This window comes from Trachypithecus francoisi, unplaced genomic scaffold (assembly GCF_009764315.1).
Source record: "Trachypithecus francoisi isolate TF-2019V2 unplaced genomic scaffold, Tfra_2.0 Lachesis_group0, whole genome shotgun sequence".
Taxonomy (NCBI): Eukaryota; Metazoa; Chordata; class Mammalia; order Primates; family Cercopithecidae; genus Trachypithecus; species Trachypithecus francoisi.
In genome coordinates this window covers 17835532-17853981 of record NW_022681453.1, presented here as the reverse complement: position 1 = coordinate 17853981, position 18450 = coordinate 17835532, and the positions used below count along the sequence as shown (strand labels likewise).

Sequence of the window (18450 nt, the reverse complement as noted above, 5' to 3'; positions counted from 1 at the left end):
GCCACCGCGCCCAGCCTATTCATATTATTTAACCACAAAAAGAAATGAGGTACTGATAAATACTGCAACATACATGAACTCTGAAAACATGCTAGGTGAAAGGCCAACACAAAAGTTTACATATTTTGATTCCACTTATATGAAATACCCAGAATAGGCAAATCCATGGAGATAGAAAAAAGATTAATGGCTCCTGGGGACTGGGGGAAGACGAAGTGGCAAGTGACTGATTAACGATATGAGGTTTCCTTTTGGGGGTTTAAAAAAGGTCTGAGGCTAGATATGGTGGCTCACACCCGTAATCCCAGAACTTCGACAGGCCAAGGTGAGAGGATCGTTTGAGCACAGGAGGTCAAGGCTGCAGTGAGCCATGATCATATCACTGTACTCCAGCTTGAGAAACAGAGTGAGATCCTGTCTCAAAAAAAAAGAAAAAAGAAAAAAAAATTCTGGAATTAAGCTGAACATGATGGCACCTGTAGTCCCAGCTATTTGGGAGGTTGAGGTGGGAAGATGACTTGAGCCAGGGACTACGAGACCAGCCTGGGCAACATAGTGAGATCCCACCTCTTATTAAAAAAAAAAAAAAAAGTTCTAGTAAGTAGATAGTGTTGATAGCTGCACAACATTGTGAAGATACTTAATGTCACTGAATTAATGCTTCAAAATGGTTACAATGGCAAATATAATGTTACATGTATTTTATCTCAATAAAAGGAAAGGAAATATCTTCCCAAAATGATACCCTAAGGGAGTATATCCATGAAATATGAGTACTTTGGCTAATGACAATCATAGCTATTCAAGTTGTATTCTACTAACACAAATGTCAAGCTAAAGTCTTTACTAAATTTTTTCAAGTACTGTAACATTTTTAGTGTGTCAGGGCTCAGAAACTTTACAAATTTTTCATAATTATTTTTGACACTAAGTAGTAGCAATGAAAACAAATTATATTTTCATGCTCACTGCAATCAAACTGGACCTTTAAAGAGTATAGCCGGCTGGGTGCAGTGGCTCACGTCTGTAATCTTTTTTTTTTTTTTTTTTTTTGAGGCAGAGTCTTGCTCTATCGCCCAGGCTGGAGTGCAGTGGCTGGAACTCAGCTCACTGCAAGCTCCGCCTCCCGGGTTCACGCCATTCTCCTGCCTCAGCCTCCCGAGTAGCTGGGACTACAGGCATCCGCCACCTCGCCCAGCTAGTTTTTTGTATTTTTTTTAGTAGAGACGGGGTTTCACCGTGTTAGCCAGGATGGTCTCGATCTCCTGACCTCGTGATCCGCCCGTCTCGGCCTCCCAAAGTGCTGGGATTACAGGCTTGAGCCACCGCGCCCGGGCTCGTCTGTAATCTTAACACTTTGGGAGGCCGAGGTGTGTGGATAATGAGGTCAGGAGTTCAAGACCAGCCTGGTCAAGACGGTGAAACCCCATCTCTACTAAAAACTACAAAAAAATTAGCTGGGCGTGGTGGCAGGCACCTGTAATCCTAGTTACTCAGGAGGCTGAGGCAGGAGAATCGTTTGAACCCAGGCAGCAGAGGTTGCAGTGAGCTGAGATCGCACCATTGCACTCCACCCTGGGCGACAGAGCGAGACTCTGTCTCAAAATAAATAAATAAATAGGCCAGGTGCGGTGGCTCATGCCTATAATCCCAACAGTTTGGGAGGCCGAAGCAGGAGGTCAGAAGTTCAAGACCAGCCTGGCCAACATGGTGAAACCCCATCTCTACTAAAAATACAAAAATTAGCCAGATGGCCGGGCGCGGTGGCTCAAGCCTGTAATCCCAGCACTTTGGGAGGCCGAGACGGGCGGATCACGAGGTCAGGAGATCGAGACCATCCTGGCTAACACGGTGAAACCCCGTCTCTACTAAAAGAATACAAAAAATTAGCCGGGCGAGATGGCGGGCGCCTGTAGTCCCAGCTACTCGGGAGGCTGAGGCGAGAGAATGGTGTAAACCCGGGAGGCGGAGCTTGCAGTGAGCTGAGATCCGGCCACTGCACTCCAGCCTGGGTGACAGAGCGAGACTCCGTCTCAAAAAAAAAAAAAAAAAAAAAAAAAAATTAGCCAGATGAGGTGGCACATGTCCGAAATCCCAGCTACTTGGGAGGCTGAGGCAGAAGAATCGCTGAAACCCAGGAGCCAGAGACTGTAGTGAGCGGAGATCGCGCCATTGCACTCTAGCCTGGGCAACAGAGCGAGACTCTGTTTCAAAAAAAAAAAAGAGTATAGCCTAAAATTTTAAATATTCCACTCTAAGAGAATATGGAGTTTAACAGAGGTAAAATGCCATGGTGTCTGAAGTTCTACACCCTTGGAAACCCAAGAATATCCAAAAAATGTACAACTCCTAAAGAACTAGTCTCTCCAAATCTACTTTTCCAAACAAGAATTCCTTTATGACCACCTCTAGGAGAGGTGAGAAGATATTATATGTCAAGGAACTGTTATGTTTATAACTGATAGAAATAATGGCACATGTCCTTGGGAAAGTGTCTCCAACTGCAGGTCCAGAACCCTCTACGGCCACATGTAGCAGCCAGGAAGGAGAAATTATGAATGACCTTGTCTTGACCTCCTCCTGTTCAACTGAAGTAACCTGAGGAAGAAGAGCTTTGTCCTTGGGAATGCATGTTAGCAGGCAGCCTTCCTAGAGATATGGAGGAGCTGTTATTCCAGATGCTTACTTCTAAAGAAAGGGATTCTTGGTACTTACTCGTTTGCAGTACCAAAAATCCAGGCTTGGTACATACTCGAGGGTAACTTCTTTGTCCTGGATCATTAGAGTTCCCTGTAAAGACAAAGACAGAAGCCATCAACATCAACCCTTGGAGAAATAGACAGAGACAGAAAGGCACAGAGAGCCTTTCCAATCCCCAAGCTGAAACATTTTATAAAGAGCGAGCTTAATTCACTGGCAAAAGGAAATCGCTGTTTTAAGCCACAGACCTGGGGCAGTGTTGCAGAGCAAGCTTTAGCTTAGGAAACGGGAGTGCGAGAAGGTAAAATCAGTCTTCGGCCTTGGTTCCTGTAGGTTAGGGTGCTGTCCTTGGGTGGGCTATGCCCAGTCTACCTGTCCAGAGGTCAGGTAATGCGCTCTCTTGAGTAAAGGCCCCCACCTAGCTCAGGAGCTAGCACATTATTAAGAAGCAAACTCTTCCTTCTGCACAGAGGCAGAGGAACCCTCTTCATTTCCACAGCTATCTCACATCTCCTTGGAAAGGGAGAAAGGGCTATAACTTTAGTGCCTGAAAATTTTCTTTGAAACACTGGCTGTATGGCAAAAGCACCAGGACAAAGACATACAACATTGAAGACAGGAAGAAAGGAGGAAGGTGAAAGCTTTACAGCAAATTACATCCTTACAGCAGGAAACTGAATGGTTGGTGGGAGCAACAGCGGCGGCGGCGGTATCACTCTGGCTTGGAGCCTATAGAGTGAGCTAGCCCTGAGATCTGAGGAGCAACCATTGGCAAGTAAGCCTTTGGGAAAGTCTGGCACAGGAACAGGTGGGAAAAGGGGCTCAACAAGCCTGTTAAAGAGCTCCCTTGCCTCTCCATTTTGGACAAGTCATGAATTCTATTTCACATTAAAATAAAGTTTTGTTTAATAAACACTAGCCAGCAGATATGTGTTGGAGAAGGGGAAAAAAAAATTCTGCCTACTAACAAGGGACCCTCACCCACACTTGAAAGTGAACTAACCGAGAATGCGACTCTGGAACTAGCCCCTGCGCTGTGTTCATTCTCCGCCCTCTAGGGTCCTCTGTGTTTCCTCAGACAGGGCTCTGAGTTATACAAGCCATTTCTTTGCAATTGGACCTCAGTTTCTTGCTTGAATCCATACATCTGTCAAATAATGCTTTACCTCTCTGCTTTTCACATCAAAAAAGTCAAGAGAAATACACAGGATAAAATTATTTTCTTGTCAAACCAAGGAAAATTGCCCATCTACCTAGGTCTTAGCAGCTGGTCTGAGAAACTATTCCCTGGCTTGTTCTCAAGGCTAAGGACAATGATAATAAAAATTGCTAACATTTATTAAGCACTTACTCAGAGCCAGAAACTGCTAAGTACATTATCTTATTTAATTGCCTAAATGATCCGATGAAATAACATTATCTCCACTTTACAGATTAGGACCTATGTTCATAGAGGTGGGGTCACCCAGGTGGTGAAGGGCAGAGCTGGACTTACATCTGGGCTGTAGAGAAGGGATCTCCTGCTTCATTTTTTTTTCCTTTTTTTTTTGACTGAGGGATCTCCTGTTTCATTCACCAGCTTCTGCTCAGTAATAGGGACAGGTAATCTGGCCTTAGGGACCAATCAGAAAAGAGACAGGCTCTGTATGCAGGGAAGGATCTGGGAAGGACCACTCTACCAAGCTCTACCAATGCAGGAAGTTTGTCAAGATGAAGCACCCCCTCGTTTTTTTTTTTTTTTTTTTTTTTTTTTGAGACAGAGTTTCGCTCTTGTTGCCCAGGTTGGAGTGCAATGGCGTGATCTTGGCTCAATGCAACCTCCGCCTCCCAGGTTCAAGCAATTCTCTTGCCTCAGCCTCCAGAATAGCTGGGATTACAGACATGCACCACCACGCCTGGCTAATTTTGTATTTTTAGTAGAGATGGGGTTTCTCCATGTTGGTCAGGCTGGTCTCGAATTCCCAACCTTAGGTGATCCGCCCACCTCGGCCTCCCAAAGTGCTGGGATTACAGGCGTGAGCCACTGCGCCCAGCCGTCTTTTTTTTTTTTTTTTTTTTTGAGACAGAGTCTCACTCTGTGGCTCAGGCTGGAATACAGTGGTGCAATCTCGGCTCACCACAACCTCTGCCTCCCGGGTTCAAGCAATTCTCCTGCCTCAGCCTCCTGAGTAGCTGGGACTACAGGCGCATGCCACCATGCCCGGCTAATTTTCGTATTTTTAGTAGAGATAGGGTTCACTATGTTGGTCAGGCTGGTCTCGAACTCCTGACCTCGTGATCTGCCCGCTTCGGCCTCCCAAAGTGCTGGGATTACAGACGTGAGCCACCGTGTCCGACCTAAAATGAACCCTTTTAAGCCCAGAGACAGTATATAACATCTTTAAGAGCATGGACTGTGGGCTGGGTTCCCTAAATTTGAATCCTGCCTCTACTCAATGATCTTCGGCAAGGTCCTTAACTTCTTTGTGCTTCCATTTCCTCATCTGTAAAGTAGGGACAACAGTACCTACTTCTCAGGGTGGTTGTGAAGATTAAGGAAATCCATACATGTAAAGAGCTTAGCATACAATATAGTAGTGAGGGCTCAAGAAATGTTGATCATTATAAGCCCTAGGAACCAAAAAAGACCAGCATCAGCAGGTGGGAGTCAAATAGCAACTCATTTCACCTTGCTTGCTTGCTAGGTATGACAATTTCACCACCCATTTTAATCTCCTGAAAGACTAAGCTTTCATAGAGAAGGGTCACTACACATCAGAAACTGTATCTTTGCAACAGTACTTTGTGTTGTCAAATTACTGGTCCAGATCTTACAGTCTACTTAATCTTGCTGGCCTTTTATTTATTTTCAGCACCAAACAGTATCTGGTACCAAAAAGGAGCTTAGTAAGCTCTTGCTGAATGAATGAAAGACAGAATAGAGTCAACTATCGCTGGAGGACCTGGTGCTTAGTACACAGTGGCTCTGGAGGGAGATTTTGTTGTTAGAGCATACATCTATATACCCAATCCATAAAACATGTGGGTTGTCATTTGAACAGTGAACCAAAACAAGGCACTACTGTCAATTTCAGTCACCTGCAAATTTTGATTTCACCAGTTGGAGACATTAATGGATTCAGGTATTTCTAAGGCACTTTATACTTCTAAGACAACAAAAATCTTCCAGTAGCTGTGGATGACATTTTGTTGAGGGTAGGGAACTCCTCTTGCCAGGAGTCTCCATCAGCATGTGAACTTTGAGACTACTTTTACCTCGTGTTACAAAAGCAATGATTTCTTATTCTCACAGGATCATCTATAACTCAGGCAGTACTTTTTCTCAACCTGCACATAGTTAGACGTAAGCGGACAGTGACCACTGCTAAAGAATGTTAAATGGTTTTAACATCACTGTTGAAGCATAGCCAGTTGTTTCTTTTTCTCTCTTAAAAAAATTATTATTATTTTTCCAAAACCAAAAAGGGTCAATATAGCCAATTGCTTAATAAGAATAGGTAGTCATAGGACAAACCTGTAGGAGAACAATTTATCTATGATTTGATTCCCCAGCTGCTATCATACGCAGGCAACCCAGATATACCAAGCACAGGTATGACACACATACACTGCACCCCTCCCCATTGCTGCCTTTCTCTGGATTTCAGAAAACAGAGACCTGTCAGTGTCTCCTAGGGAAGTAACCTGTAGGGAGTTAGATTAATGAATGGGTAGGATGATGCATCACCTTCAGTAGATGTCCATTCTTTTTTTTTTTTTTTTTTTTTGAGACAGAGTCTTGCTCTGTCACCAGGCTGGAGTGCAGTGGCGCGATCTTGGTTCACTGCAACTTCCACCTCCCAAGTTCAAGTGATTCTCCTGCCTCAGGCTCTCGAGTAGCTGAGAATACAGGCACCCACCACCACGCCCAGCTAATTTTTTTGTATTTTAGCAGAGATGGGGTTTCACCACGTTGGCCAGGATGGTCTCCACCTTCTGACCTTGTGATCCACCCGCCTCAGCCTCCCAAAGTGCTGGGATTACAGGCATGAGCCCCAGTGCCCGGCCGTGAATGTCCATTCTTAATTGTCTATTATCTATTAGAGTATCTTCACACATAGAATATTTATTTATCTTTTTTTTTTTTGAGACGGAGTCTCGCTCTGTGGCCCAGGCTGGAGTGCAGTGGCCGGATCTCAGCTCACTACAAGCTCCGCCTCCCAGGTTTACGCCATTCTCCTGCCTCAGCCTCCCGAGTAGCTGGGACTACAGGCGCCCTCCACCTCGCCCGGCTAGTTTTTTTTTTTTTTTTTTTTTTTGTATTTTTAGTAGAGACGGGGTTTCACTGTGTTAGCCAGGATGGTCTCGATCTCCTGACCTCGTGATCCGCCCATCTCGGCCTCCCAAAGTACTGGGATTACAGGCTTGAGCCACCGTGCCCGGCCATTTATTTATCTTTTGATTTACTGAGTTATTAAGCTACTCAAGCAAAGGTATCATGAAAGCCACGTGTCTGATTAACCAGGTCTGGTTCCTAAAGAGGTACCATATAGGCCGGGCGCAGTGGCTTACACCTATAATCCTAGCGCTTTGGGAGGCCGAGGCAGGTGGACTGCCTGAACTCAGTTCGAGACCAGCTTGTGCAACATGGTGAAACCCTGTTTCTACTAAAATACAAAAAATTAGCTGGGTGAGGTGATGTACACCTATAGTCCCAGCCACTCGCGAGACTGAGGCAGGAGAATTGCTAGAACTTGGGAGGCATAGGTTGCACTGAGCCAAGATTGCACCACTGCACTCCAGCCTGGGCAACAGAGTGAGACTCCGTCTCTTAAAAAAAAAAAAAAAAACGCCGGGCACCGTGGCTCATGCCTGTAATCTCAGCACTTTGGGAGGCTGAGGTGGGAGGATCATGAGGTCAGGAGATCAAGACCATCCTGGCCAACATGGTGAGATCCCATCTCTACTAAAAATACAAAAATTAGCTGGGTGTGGTGGCATGTGCTCGTAATCCCAGCTACTTGGGAGGCTGAAGCAGGAGAATCATTTGAACCAGGGAGTCGGAGGTTGCAGTGAGTTGAGATCATGCCACTGCACTCTAGCCTGGCAACAGAGCGAGATTTGTCTCAAAAAAAAAGAGGTGCCATATATATATGTACATATATATGTATGTATGCATGTATTTATATGTATAGAAAAAGAAGATAGATAGATATCTCTTTTTTTTTTTTGAGACAGGGTCTTGCTCTGTTGCCCAGGCTGGAGTGGCATGATCTGGGCTCACTGCAACCTCTGCCTCCTGGGTTCAAGTGATTCTCCTTTTTCTGCCTGCCAAGTAGCTGGGATTACAGGTGTGCACCAACACACCCAGATAATTTTTGTATTTTTAGTAGAGACGGGGTTTCACCATGTTGGCCAGGCTGGTCTCGAACTCCTGGCCTAAAGTGATCACCTGCCTCAGCCTCCCTAAGTGCTGGAATTATAGGCATGAGCCACTGCACCTGGCTAAGAGGTACCATATATTTGAAAGTAAAACCAAAGACATCTCCTCCTTTCTCGGCAGTGTTAGATTAGGCTTAAATTAGACTAAAACCTGCTAAAATCCTTTCCAGCCCAAAGCCATCACTTGGCAAAGTCACACATACATATTACTAAGTACATTTCAAGAAGTCTTAATGTGAAGCTGCAAAAAGCTAGATATTTGCACTCCAGAATGGCAAATCAAGTCCTTACTCTCCACCTAGAGATACCACAGAGGAGCAAACTCTGGGTCTGGAGGGCTGCTGATTGAACATCTACATTCCCATTTCCATTTTCATCAGCTGCTCTTAGAGACTTCATGATCTCCTTTTGTGACTGCCTGTCAGAAGGACTAGGGTCAGAGTGTTGAGACTCTACCATATGCTCCCATTCCATTGGCTCAAAATCAATCCTGAAGGATATTCCTTTTTTATTATTTTTTTTAAGACAGGGTTTTGCTTCTGTTGCCCAGGTTGGAGGCTAGATAGAGCACAGTAGTGCAATCACGACTCACTGCAGCCTTGACTTCCCAGGCTCAAGCAATCCTCCTACCTCAGCCTCCCTAAGTAGCTGAGACCACAGGTGCACACCACCATGCCCAGCTAATTTTTAAATTTTTTTGTAGAGATGGGGGGGGTCTCACTATGTTGCCTAGGCTGGCCTCGAACTCCTGGACTCAAGTGATCCTCCTGTCTCAGCCTCCCAAAGTGTTGAGATTATAGGCGTGAGTCATCGTGCCCAGTCTCAAAGATTCTTAAGATAGTGGGAGGTACAAGAGAAAAATGGAAAGAAAAGAACATTTCTGGACAGCAGCTTTGCATCTTTGTCAAAGATCTTCAATGCAAGCTCAGTTGTAGCTATACTTTGTACCGAGAAAACGACTGCCATGTGATCTTCCCATTAAAGCATAGAGACAAACAGTATCAAAAGGCAGGGAAAAAGTATATGAGTTCTGTGAATACAACTCACATTGAAAAGTCACAATCACTCTTCATTGTTTTGTGTTTCTTCTAAACACAGTATGGGAGTATCAGGTTATTGGTGGCTGAGAACTGGTACTGTCTATCAGAGATAGTATCTTTATTCACAAAGCAATTTACAGTTTACAAAGGCATTCTTCACGATATCATCTCATTAGATTCTTACAAGCAGGGCATATGGATGGCTGGGATACATGGAGTAGTCTGCCCAAGAATACAGAGCTAATTAGCAACACATACAGTACTAAAAGTTTTTCTTTACACCATATTGTCTTGGTTTTTAAATTCGAGAGAGTCAGTCAATTTATCACACTTCCCACATCAAAGAGGTAGCTTCTGATGAAAAGATATACATAGTAGAGTCTAAAGAAGTTTGCAGGAAATGGACTCATAGGGAGTTTTTAGAGAGACTGCCACAAAGCCCTTGTTTCTTGATAGCACTGCTAATCCCCCAGACTGGTCTGCTTAAGATGGGCTTTCTGTTCTTAAAACACCTACAATTGGCCGGGCGCGGGGGCTCAAGCCTGTAATCCCAGCACTTTGGGAGGCCGAGACGGGCGGATCACGAGGTCAGGAGATCGAGACCATCCTGGCTAACACGGTGAAACCCCGTCTCTACTAAAATACAAAAAAAAAAAAACTAGCCAGGAGAGATGGCGGGCGCCTGTAGTCCCAGCTACTCGGGAGGCTGAGGCAGGAGAATGGCGTAAACCCGGGAGGCGGAGCTTGCAATGAGCCGAGATCCGGCCACTGCACTCCAGTCTGGGCGACAGAGCGAGACTCTGTCTCAAAAAAAAAAAAAAAAAAAAAAAAACCTACAATTACTTTAGGTGTTGTGTTTAAGATAACGAGTGCTGCTAGTAAATGGCTGCTACCAGGAGTTTCAAGAACCATGACAGTAAAATGGGCCTGCAGAAAGAGCAAAGCCAGGGGAACAAAAGTAACAGGTTTAAAACAGATGTGTCATTTCTCTTAGTATAAAAGATTATTATTATTATTTTTTTTTTTTTTGGGACGGAGTCTTGCTCTGTCGCCCAGGCTGGAGTGCAGTGGCCGGATCTCAGCTCACTACAAGCTCCGCCTCCCGGGTTTACGCCATTCTCCTGGCTCAGCCTCCCGAGTAGCTGGGACTACAGGCGCCCGCCACCTCGCCCGGCTAATTTTTTTTTTTTAGTAGAGACGGGGTTTTACCGGGTTAGCCAGGATGGTCTCGATCTCTTGACCTCGTGATCCGCCCGTCTCGGCCTCCCAAAGTGCTGGGATTACAGGCTTGAGCCACCGCGCCCAGCAAAAGATTATTTTTTATAGAAATCCTTTGTAAATCAGGCTCATTCTTTATGGTACAAGGATATGTTATAGTTCAAATATTTTTTTAAAACCCACTATTCCCAAAGACCAAACCAAAATGAGACAGAAGAGGGAAGGAGGAGATGGAGGAAGAAAGAAAGTACGGTGGCTAAGGGAAGTACAAAGAATGCCCTATGTCAACTCTATAGATAGCTCTGCCTGTTGGCCTTCTCCATGTCCTCCATTTTGACTAGCCTTTTTACCCAACAGGATCTGAGTTGCACTTTGAGCATCCAGAAGATAAGGCCCCACTGGGACTTCCAATGAAAACACAATTCCACTACAGTGTCTAATGTAAGGTAGCGGGACATGAAGACACTGCCCTGTCAGCTGCCACTTCTCATCTTTTCTTGACTAGATGAAAGCACAACAAAATCTTTTATAAAATGTTCTTGACAACAAACATTTTAGACTATATGACACCAGCAACAACCAGCATCAAGCCAAAATCTTATTTGTGTTCTCTGAGGCAAAACGGCTATTTCATTGAGTCCTAGAGCCCCACCCACTAGGATAACAGCTGGCAGAAGTCAGGGTCTCAAGATGATCTCTGCGGCTGGGCACAATGGCTCACACCTGTAACCCCAGCACTTGGGGAGGCCAAGGCAGGTGGATTGCTTGAGCTCAGGAGTTCGAGACCAGCCTGGGCAATATTATAAAATCGTCTACAAAAAATACAAAAATTAGCTGGGCATGGTGATGTGCACCTGTTATCCCAGCTACTCTGGGGGCTGAGGTGGGAGGGTTGCTTGAACCTGTGAAGTCGAGGCTGCAGTGAGCCAAGCTTGCACCACTACATTCAAGTCTGGGTGACAAAGTGAGACCCAATCTCAAAAAAAAAAAAAAATTCTGCTCTAGGAACACAATACACTCCAAGCTAGACCTTGACATAAGAGAACTTAAACATACATATACATCTACACACACACACACATATATTTTCTTTTTTTGAGACGGATTCTCGCTCTGTTGCTCAGGCTGGAGTGCAGTGGTGTGATCTTGGCTCACTGCAAGCTCTGCCTCCCCGGTTCACGCCATTCTCCTGCCTCAGCCTCCTGAGTAGCTGGGACTACAGGCACCCATCACTACGCCTGGCTAATTTTTTGTATTTTTAGTACAGACGGGGTTTCACCATGTTAGCCAGGAAGGTCTCAGTCTCCTGATCTTGTAATATGCCCACCTCAGCCTCCCAAAGTGCTGGGATAACAGGTGTGAGCCACAGCACCTGGTCAAGAACTTAATTATTTTAAAGGTGTCTGGTGCTAAGAATATATTCCACCCACTTCACTACCACTCCTTGTAGGTCTTAAATGCATTTTAAAAGTAAGATTCAGATTCTAGAAAATGCCTCTTATCATGATAAAAGAAAATCAGGGATCCATAGTCTTGGAGGTAATTCTATGAACTTAGCTCCAGGAACATAGAAAGAACAGTGCCTACCAGGGGATCCACAAGTCTCTCCTATTCTAAGGTTCCATTACATTTGGATTTGTGGCAAAAACAAAGAGGCAAAATATATAAATGAGCAAATAAGTAACCAAAAAAGCCTCAAATCCTTTCTCTCTTTGTGAGAAGACTCTATCATAAAGACTGAGACGGCCAGGCGCGGTGGGAGGCCGAGACGGGCGGATCACGAGGTCAGGAGATTGAGACCATCCTGGCTAACACGGTGAAACCCCGTCTCTACTAAAAATACAAAAAACTAGCCGGGTGAGGTGGCGGGCGCCTGTAGTCCCAGCTACTCCGGAGGCTGAGGCAGGAGAATGGCGTAAACCTGGGAGGCGGAGCTTGCACTGAGCTGAGATCCGGCCACTGCACTCCAGCCGGGCGACAGAGCAAGACTCTGTCTCAAAAAAAAAAAAAAAAAAAAAGACTGAAACTGTGAGGCAGACAGGGCACTCAACAAATTCCTTCATCACAGAATCTCCGTAGATTGCTTCTTACAATTTATAAAGTCCAACTATTAGCACTCAGAACAACTGAAAAACCAAACCACTAAAATGCAATTTTTTTTTTTTTTTGAGATGGAGTCTTGCTCTGTTGCCCAGGCTTGAGTGCAGTGGCACAATCTTGGCTCACTGCAAGCTCCGCCTCCCAGGTTCATGCCATTCTCCTACCTCAGCCTCCCGAGTAGCTGGGACTATGGGCGCCCACAACCATGCCTGGCTAATTTTTTGTCGTTTTTAGTAGAGATGGGGTTTCACCGTGTTAGCCAGGATGGTCTTTATCTCCAGACCTTGTGATCTGCCCGCCTCGGCCTCCCAAAGTGCTGGGATTACAGGCGTGAGCCACCACGCCGGGCCTAAAATGTAAATTTTAAAAAAACTTTTCAGCTTGTTATAATTTTGTATCTTTTAGAGCAATGTTTCACCTAACATTTATAAAAACCATAGTCAAAATTTCTCTGGTTAATAATTTATTTCTGCAGACTGGGCGGAGTGGCTCATGCCTGTAATCCCAGCACTTTGGGAGACCAAGGGGGAATGGATCACCTGAGGTGAGGAGTTCGAGACCAGCCTGGCCAACATGGTGAAACCCTGTCTCTACTACGAGTACAAAATTAGCTGGGCATGGTGATGGGTGCCTCTAATCCTAGCTACTCGAGAGGCTGAGGCAGGAGCATCGCTTGAACCTGGGAGGTGGAGGTTGCAGCGAGCCGAGACTGCGTGATTGCACTCCAGCCTGGGTGAAAAGAGTGAGACTCCATCTCAAAAAAATAATAATAATATAATAAATAATAATAATAATAATTTCTTTTCACACAAAGATATGACCTAATTCTTGGTGGAAGTAAAATATCACATTTTAACATATTTTACTGATAATTCTCAGAATTCCCCTCAGAATTCAGAATTCTATAACCTCTATCTTATTTTTTTCCTCTTTCCTCAGTTGATTCCAATCACATAGCAATGAAATAAAAATATTCACAAAGTAGATTATATACAGAAACAAGATACAGCTTATTCTTTCCTGACAATTAAATCAGTTACCCCTAAAATAATTATGAGGTATGTAGGGCAAGGGTTTCTAGTCCCAGATAAAAGAGAGGCTCTCTCCTATTGCAATTAGAGACATCTCCCACCTGAACATAGAGTGAAGGGCAGCTGATTTACATCATTTCTTTTCTTCTTTTTCTTCTTTTTTTTGGGGGGGGGATGTGGGGGATGTAGTCTTGCTCTGTTGTCCAGGCTGGAGTGCAGTGGCGCGATCTCGGCTCACTGCAAGCTCCACCTCCCAGGTTCATGCCATTCTCCTGTCTCAGCCTCCTGAGTAGCTGGGACTACAGGTGCCCACCACCACGCCCGGCTGATTTTTTTTTGTATTTTTAGTAAAGACGGGGTTTCATCGTGTTAGCCAAGATGGTCTCGATCTCTGGACCTCATGATCTGCCCGCCTTGGCCTCCCGAAATGCTGGGATTACAGGCGTGAGCCACTGCACCTGGCCTGATTTACATCATTTTTATAACACTTTTATATTCTGAGATGCCTATTGTTGGAGCTTCCTGGCTCTCTTCTTCTGGAAAAAGTAGACTCTAAATTCAACATCAAGGCATGCTTCATTGAATAGGTCTCTAAACTGAATCACTATAGAGAAAAACAAATAGGGAGTTTGTTAAATAAATGTGGAAAATATAAAGCTTCTTAATTTGCTTTACCAAATAATATAATAAATCATTTCTTTTCCTTAAAAACTTAATGGTAGGAGGTGGTGGTGAACAGTCAAGAGAGCAGACTGCCGCCCACAAGACCTAAGATACTGTACAGGCCTCATTGCTGAGCCCATCACAAAGACTGCACAGTATTCCCCAGGCATCGCCAAAGAACCAGCAGCTATTCTTCAGGATCCACCACCCCAAAGAGACACTGGAGCCGGCAGCAGTAGTTCACACCTGTAATCCCAGCCCTTAGGGAGGCTGAGGCAGGTGTATCACCTGAGGTCAGGAGTTCAAGACCAGACTGGCCAACATGGCGAAACCCCATTTCTACTAAAAGTACAAAAATTACCCGGGCACGGTGTCGGGTGCCTATAATCCCTGCTACTTGGGAGGTTGAGGCAAGAGAATCACCTGAACCCGGGAGGCAGAGGGTGCAATCAGCCGAGATCATGCCACTGCACTCCAGCCTAGGCAACAAGAGCAAAACTCCATCTTAGGAAAAAAAAAAAAAAAAAAGTTGCCATGCATGGTGGCTCATGCCTATAATCCCTGTACTTTCGAAGGTCAAGGTGGGAGAACTGCTTGAACCCAGGAGCTGAAGACCAGACTAGCTCAGGGAACACAGTGAGACCCCCCATCTCTATTGCTATTAAAATAAAATGTTTTAATGGAAAAAAATAAAAAGAGACATTATTTCTACTGGCCCTTTATCTATCACCTCCCACCCAAGTACTTCAGCTTCCTCGAAAGTTGTCTTTAGCCTCTCTGCCTATAACGTCCTTGTTTAGACTTTCAAAGAGTCTTGCTGACTTGATTTCTGCAGAAATAAAGCCTTGAAAATATTGATAAAATACAGAGCCTCTGGACTTCTGAATACATAATGTTCAACTAACATTTTAGGGAGGTGACTACACTCCCCTGCTTTTTTTGAGACACGGCCTTGCTCAGTTGCTCAGGCTAGAGGCTAGAGTGCACTGGTGTTGTATGATCATAGCTCATTGCTGTTTTGATCTCCTGAGCTCAAGCAATCAACCCACCTCGGCCTCCTGACAAGCTGGGACGACAGGTGCATGTCAATAAGTCTGGCTTTATTTTATTTTATTTATTTATTTATTTATTTATTTTTTATTTCATGCAGACATGGGGTCTTCCTATGATGCCCAGGCTGGTCTTGAACTCCTGGGCTCAAATGATCCTCCTGCCACAGCCTCCCAAAGGGCTGGGATTACAGGTGTGAGCCACCATGCCCAGCCAATTATTTTCTTAGGCAGGAAGCTATCAACCCAATGCCACTCAGAAGCACCAAGACTAACAATGGAAGCTTTTTGGGAGGCTGAGGTGGACAGATCACGAGGTCAAGAGATCAAGACCATGCTGGCCAACATGGTGAAATCCTGTCTCTACTAAAAATTAAAAAAAAAAAAAAAAAAAAATTAGCTTGGCATGGTGGCACACGCCTGTAGTCCCAACTACTCGGGAGGCTGAGACAGGAGAATTACTTGAACCCAGGAGGCAGAGGTTGCAGTAAGCCAAGATCACGCCACTGCACTCTAGCCTGGCGACAGAACGAGACTCCTGTCTCCAGAAAAAAAAAAGAATGGAAGCTTTGAGTCAGAAAAGGTTCACTGGGATACAAGGTTAGGTCTCTAATCCTTTTTGTTCTACTTATTTTCACAAGCAAATAACACAAAGAAATATCAAACTTCAGCCCCTGATAAAAATGAGGGCTGGCTTCTAACACTGAAGACATGCTATGGTTAAATTAGCCAATATTTAGAAAGCAGCATTTACTGAGCTATAACACCATAGCTGCTACAATATAATGGCTATAATATCTTAACTTTTTTTTTTTTTTCCAGCAGATATGCATAGAGTGAGGGAATGATTCCTGCACAAGGAAGACATTTGTGGTAATCCAGGAGTTTGGGAGAAGACAAAGCCAACAGGTCACTAACTATATCCCTGCTGGAGTTGGGATCATGTGCTACAAAGGCATAGCCCATAGCTAGTCATCAAGAAACTCTCCTGATCAGACCTGTATGCCTTCGTAATCTATCACAGACTTCACCCTTGGATGCCTTTAAACTCTCACCACCATACCCGGCTAATTTTGTATTTTTAGTAGAGACAGGGTTTCACCACGTTGGCCAGGCTGGTCTCGAACTCTGACCTTAGGCGATCCACCCGCCTCGGCCTCCCAAAGTGCTGGGATTATAGGCGTGAGCCACCACGCCCGGCCTCTCTGTCTCTCTTTGAGACGGAGTCTCACCCTGGCTGGAGTACAGTGGCCGGATCTCAGCTCACTGCAAGCTCCGCCTCCCGGGTTTACGCCATTCTCCTGCCTCAGCCCCCCGAGTAGCTGGGACTACAGGCGCCCGCCACCTTGCCCGGCTAGTTTTTTGTATTTTTTAGTAGAGACGGGGTTTCACAGTGTTAGCCAGAATGGTCTCGATCTCCCGACCTCGTGATCCGCCCATCTCGGCCTCCCAAAGTGCTGGGATTACAGGCTTGAGCCACCGCGCCCAGCCTGTCGCTATTTCTTTTTTTTGAGACGGAGTCTCGCTCTGTCGCCCAGGCTGGAGTGCTGTGGCCGGATCTCAGCTCACTGCAAGCTCCGCCTCCTGGGTTCACGCCATTCTCCTGCCTCAGCCTCCCGAGTAGCTGGGACTACAGGCGCCCGCCACCTCGCCCGGCTAATTTTTTTATATTTTTTAGTAGAGACGGGGTTTCACCATGTTAGCCAGGATGGTCTCGATCTCCTGACCTCGTGATCCGCCCGTCTCGGCCTCCCAAAGTGCTGGAATTACAGGCTTGAGCCACCGCGCCCGGCCCTGTCACTGTTTCTTAAAAGAAGCATTTGGCTAGTGAAAATTACATATTTGGTATTTTTAAAAATTATTATAAGAACAATGAATGCTTGGAGAAATGAGTTCTGTAACCGGAAAGAGTCTGGTTCTCATTCTGGGAAACTAAGAGATTACTAGTAGTCTCCCAAGGCCTATTTGCTCTCTTACCTTGGGAGCAAATCCCCGCTTTTTTTTTTTTGAGATGGAGTCTGGCTCTGTTGCCAGGCTGGAGTGCAGTGGCGCCACCTTGGCTCACTGCAACCTCCACCTCCCTGGGTTCAACCAATTCTCCTGCCTCAGCCTCCTGAGTAGCTCGGACTACAGGCGCACACCACCACGCCCAGCTAATTTTTGTCTTTTTTTTTTTTTTTTTTTTTTTTTTTGAGGTGGAGTCTTGCTCTGTCGCCCGGACTGGAGTGCAGTGGCCGGATCTCAGCTCACTGCAAGCTCCGCCTCCCGGGTTTACGCCATTCTCCTGGCTCAGCCTCCCGAGTAGCTGGGACTACAGGTGCCGCCACCTCACCCGGCTAGTTTTTTCTTTTTGTATTTTTAGTAGAGACGGGGTTTCACCGTGTTAGCCAGGATGGTCTCGATCTCCTGACCTCGTGATCCGCCCGCCTCGACCTCCCAAAGTGCTGGGATTACACGTGTGAGCCACCGTGCCCAGCCTGGAAAATTAAGAGACTACTAGTAGTCTCCCAATGCCTATCTGCTCTCTTTACCTTGGGAGAAAATCCTTGCTTTTTAACTGAGCACATAGCTGCCTAAAATAAAGACGTTCTGCAGCCCTCCTTGAAGCTGAAGTGTGGCTATGACTAAATTCTGATCAACTGAACATAACTAGAAGTAATGCTTGAAACGTTCAGAAGTATCCTTTTTTAAAAAAATTTTTGTGGGTATATAGTAGGTGTATGTATTTATGGAGTACAGGAGATGTTTTGATACAGACATGCAATGTGAAATAAGCACATCATGGGGAATAGAGTATCCATCCCCTCATGCATTTATCTTTTGAGTTACAACCAATCGAATTACACTCTGCATTATTTATTTTTTTCTTTTTCTTTATGCTATTTAAAAATGTACAATTAAGTCATTTTTGACTATACTCACCCTATTGTGCTATCAAATAGTAGGTCTTTTTTTTTTAATACTTTAAGTTCTAGGGCACATGTGCACAACGTGCAGGTTTGTTACATATGTATACATGTGCTATGTTGGTGTGCTGCACCCATTAACTCATCAGTCACGTTAGGTTTATCTCCTAATGCTATCCCTCCCCCCACCGCACCCCACAACAGGCCCCAGTGTGTGATGTTCCCCACTCTGTGTCCAACTGTTCTCATTGTTCAATTCCCACCTACAAGTAAGAACAAGCGCTGTTTGGTTTTCTGTCCTTAGTTTGCTCAGAATGTTGGT

At 45.1% G+C, this 18450-nt stretch overlaps 1 protein-coding gene across 13 annotated transcripts in view; it reads right to left on the bottom strand.

The window, feature by feature from the left end:
- RBM6 (RNA binding motif protein 6) overlaps positions 1-18450 on the bottom strand; it is a 129514-nt gene that overhangs the window by 29676 nt on the left and 81388 nt on the right. For 11 of the 13 annotated variants that reach the window (XM_033207878.1, XM_033207893.1, XM_033207886.1 and 8 more), the window contains one exon: positions 2716-2790. In XM_033207878.1, coding sequence (XP_033063769.1) covers positions 2716-2790 — 75 coding nt within the window. Of the gene's footprint in view, positions 1-2715; positions 2791-3703; positions 3871-4195; positions 4313-18450 lie in introns of all 13 variants that reach the window. The other 2 variants (XM_033207957.1, XM_033207948.1) reach the window with 2 other exon arrangements.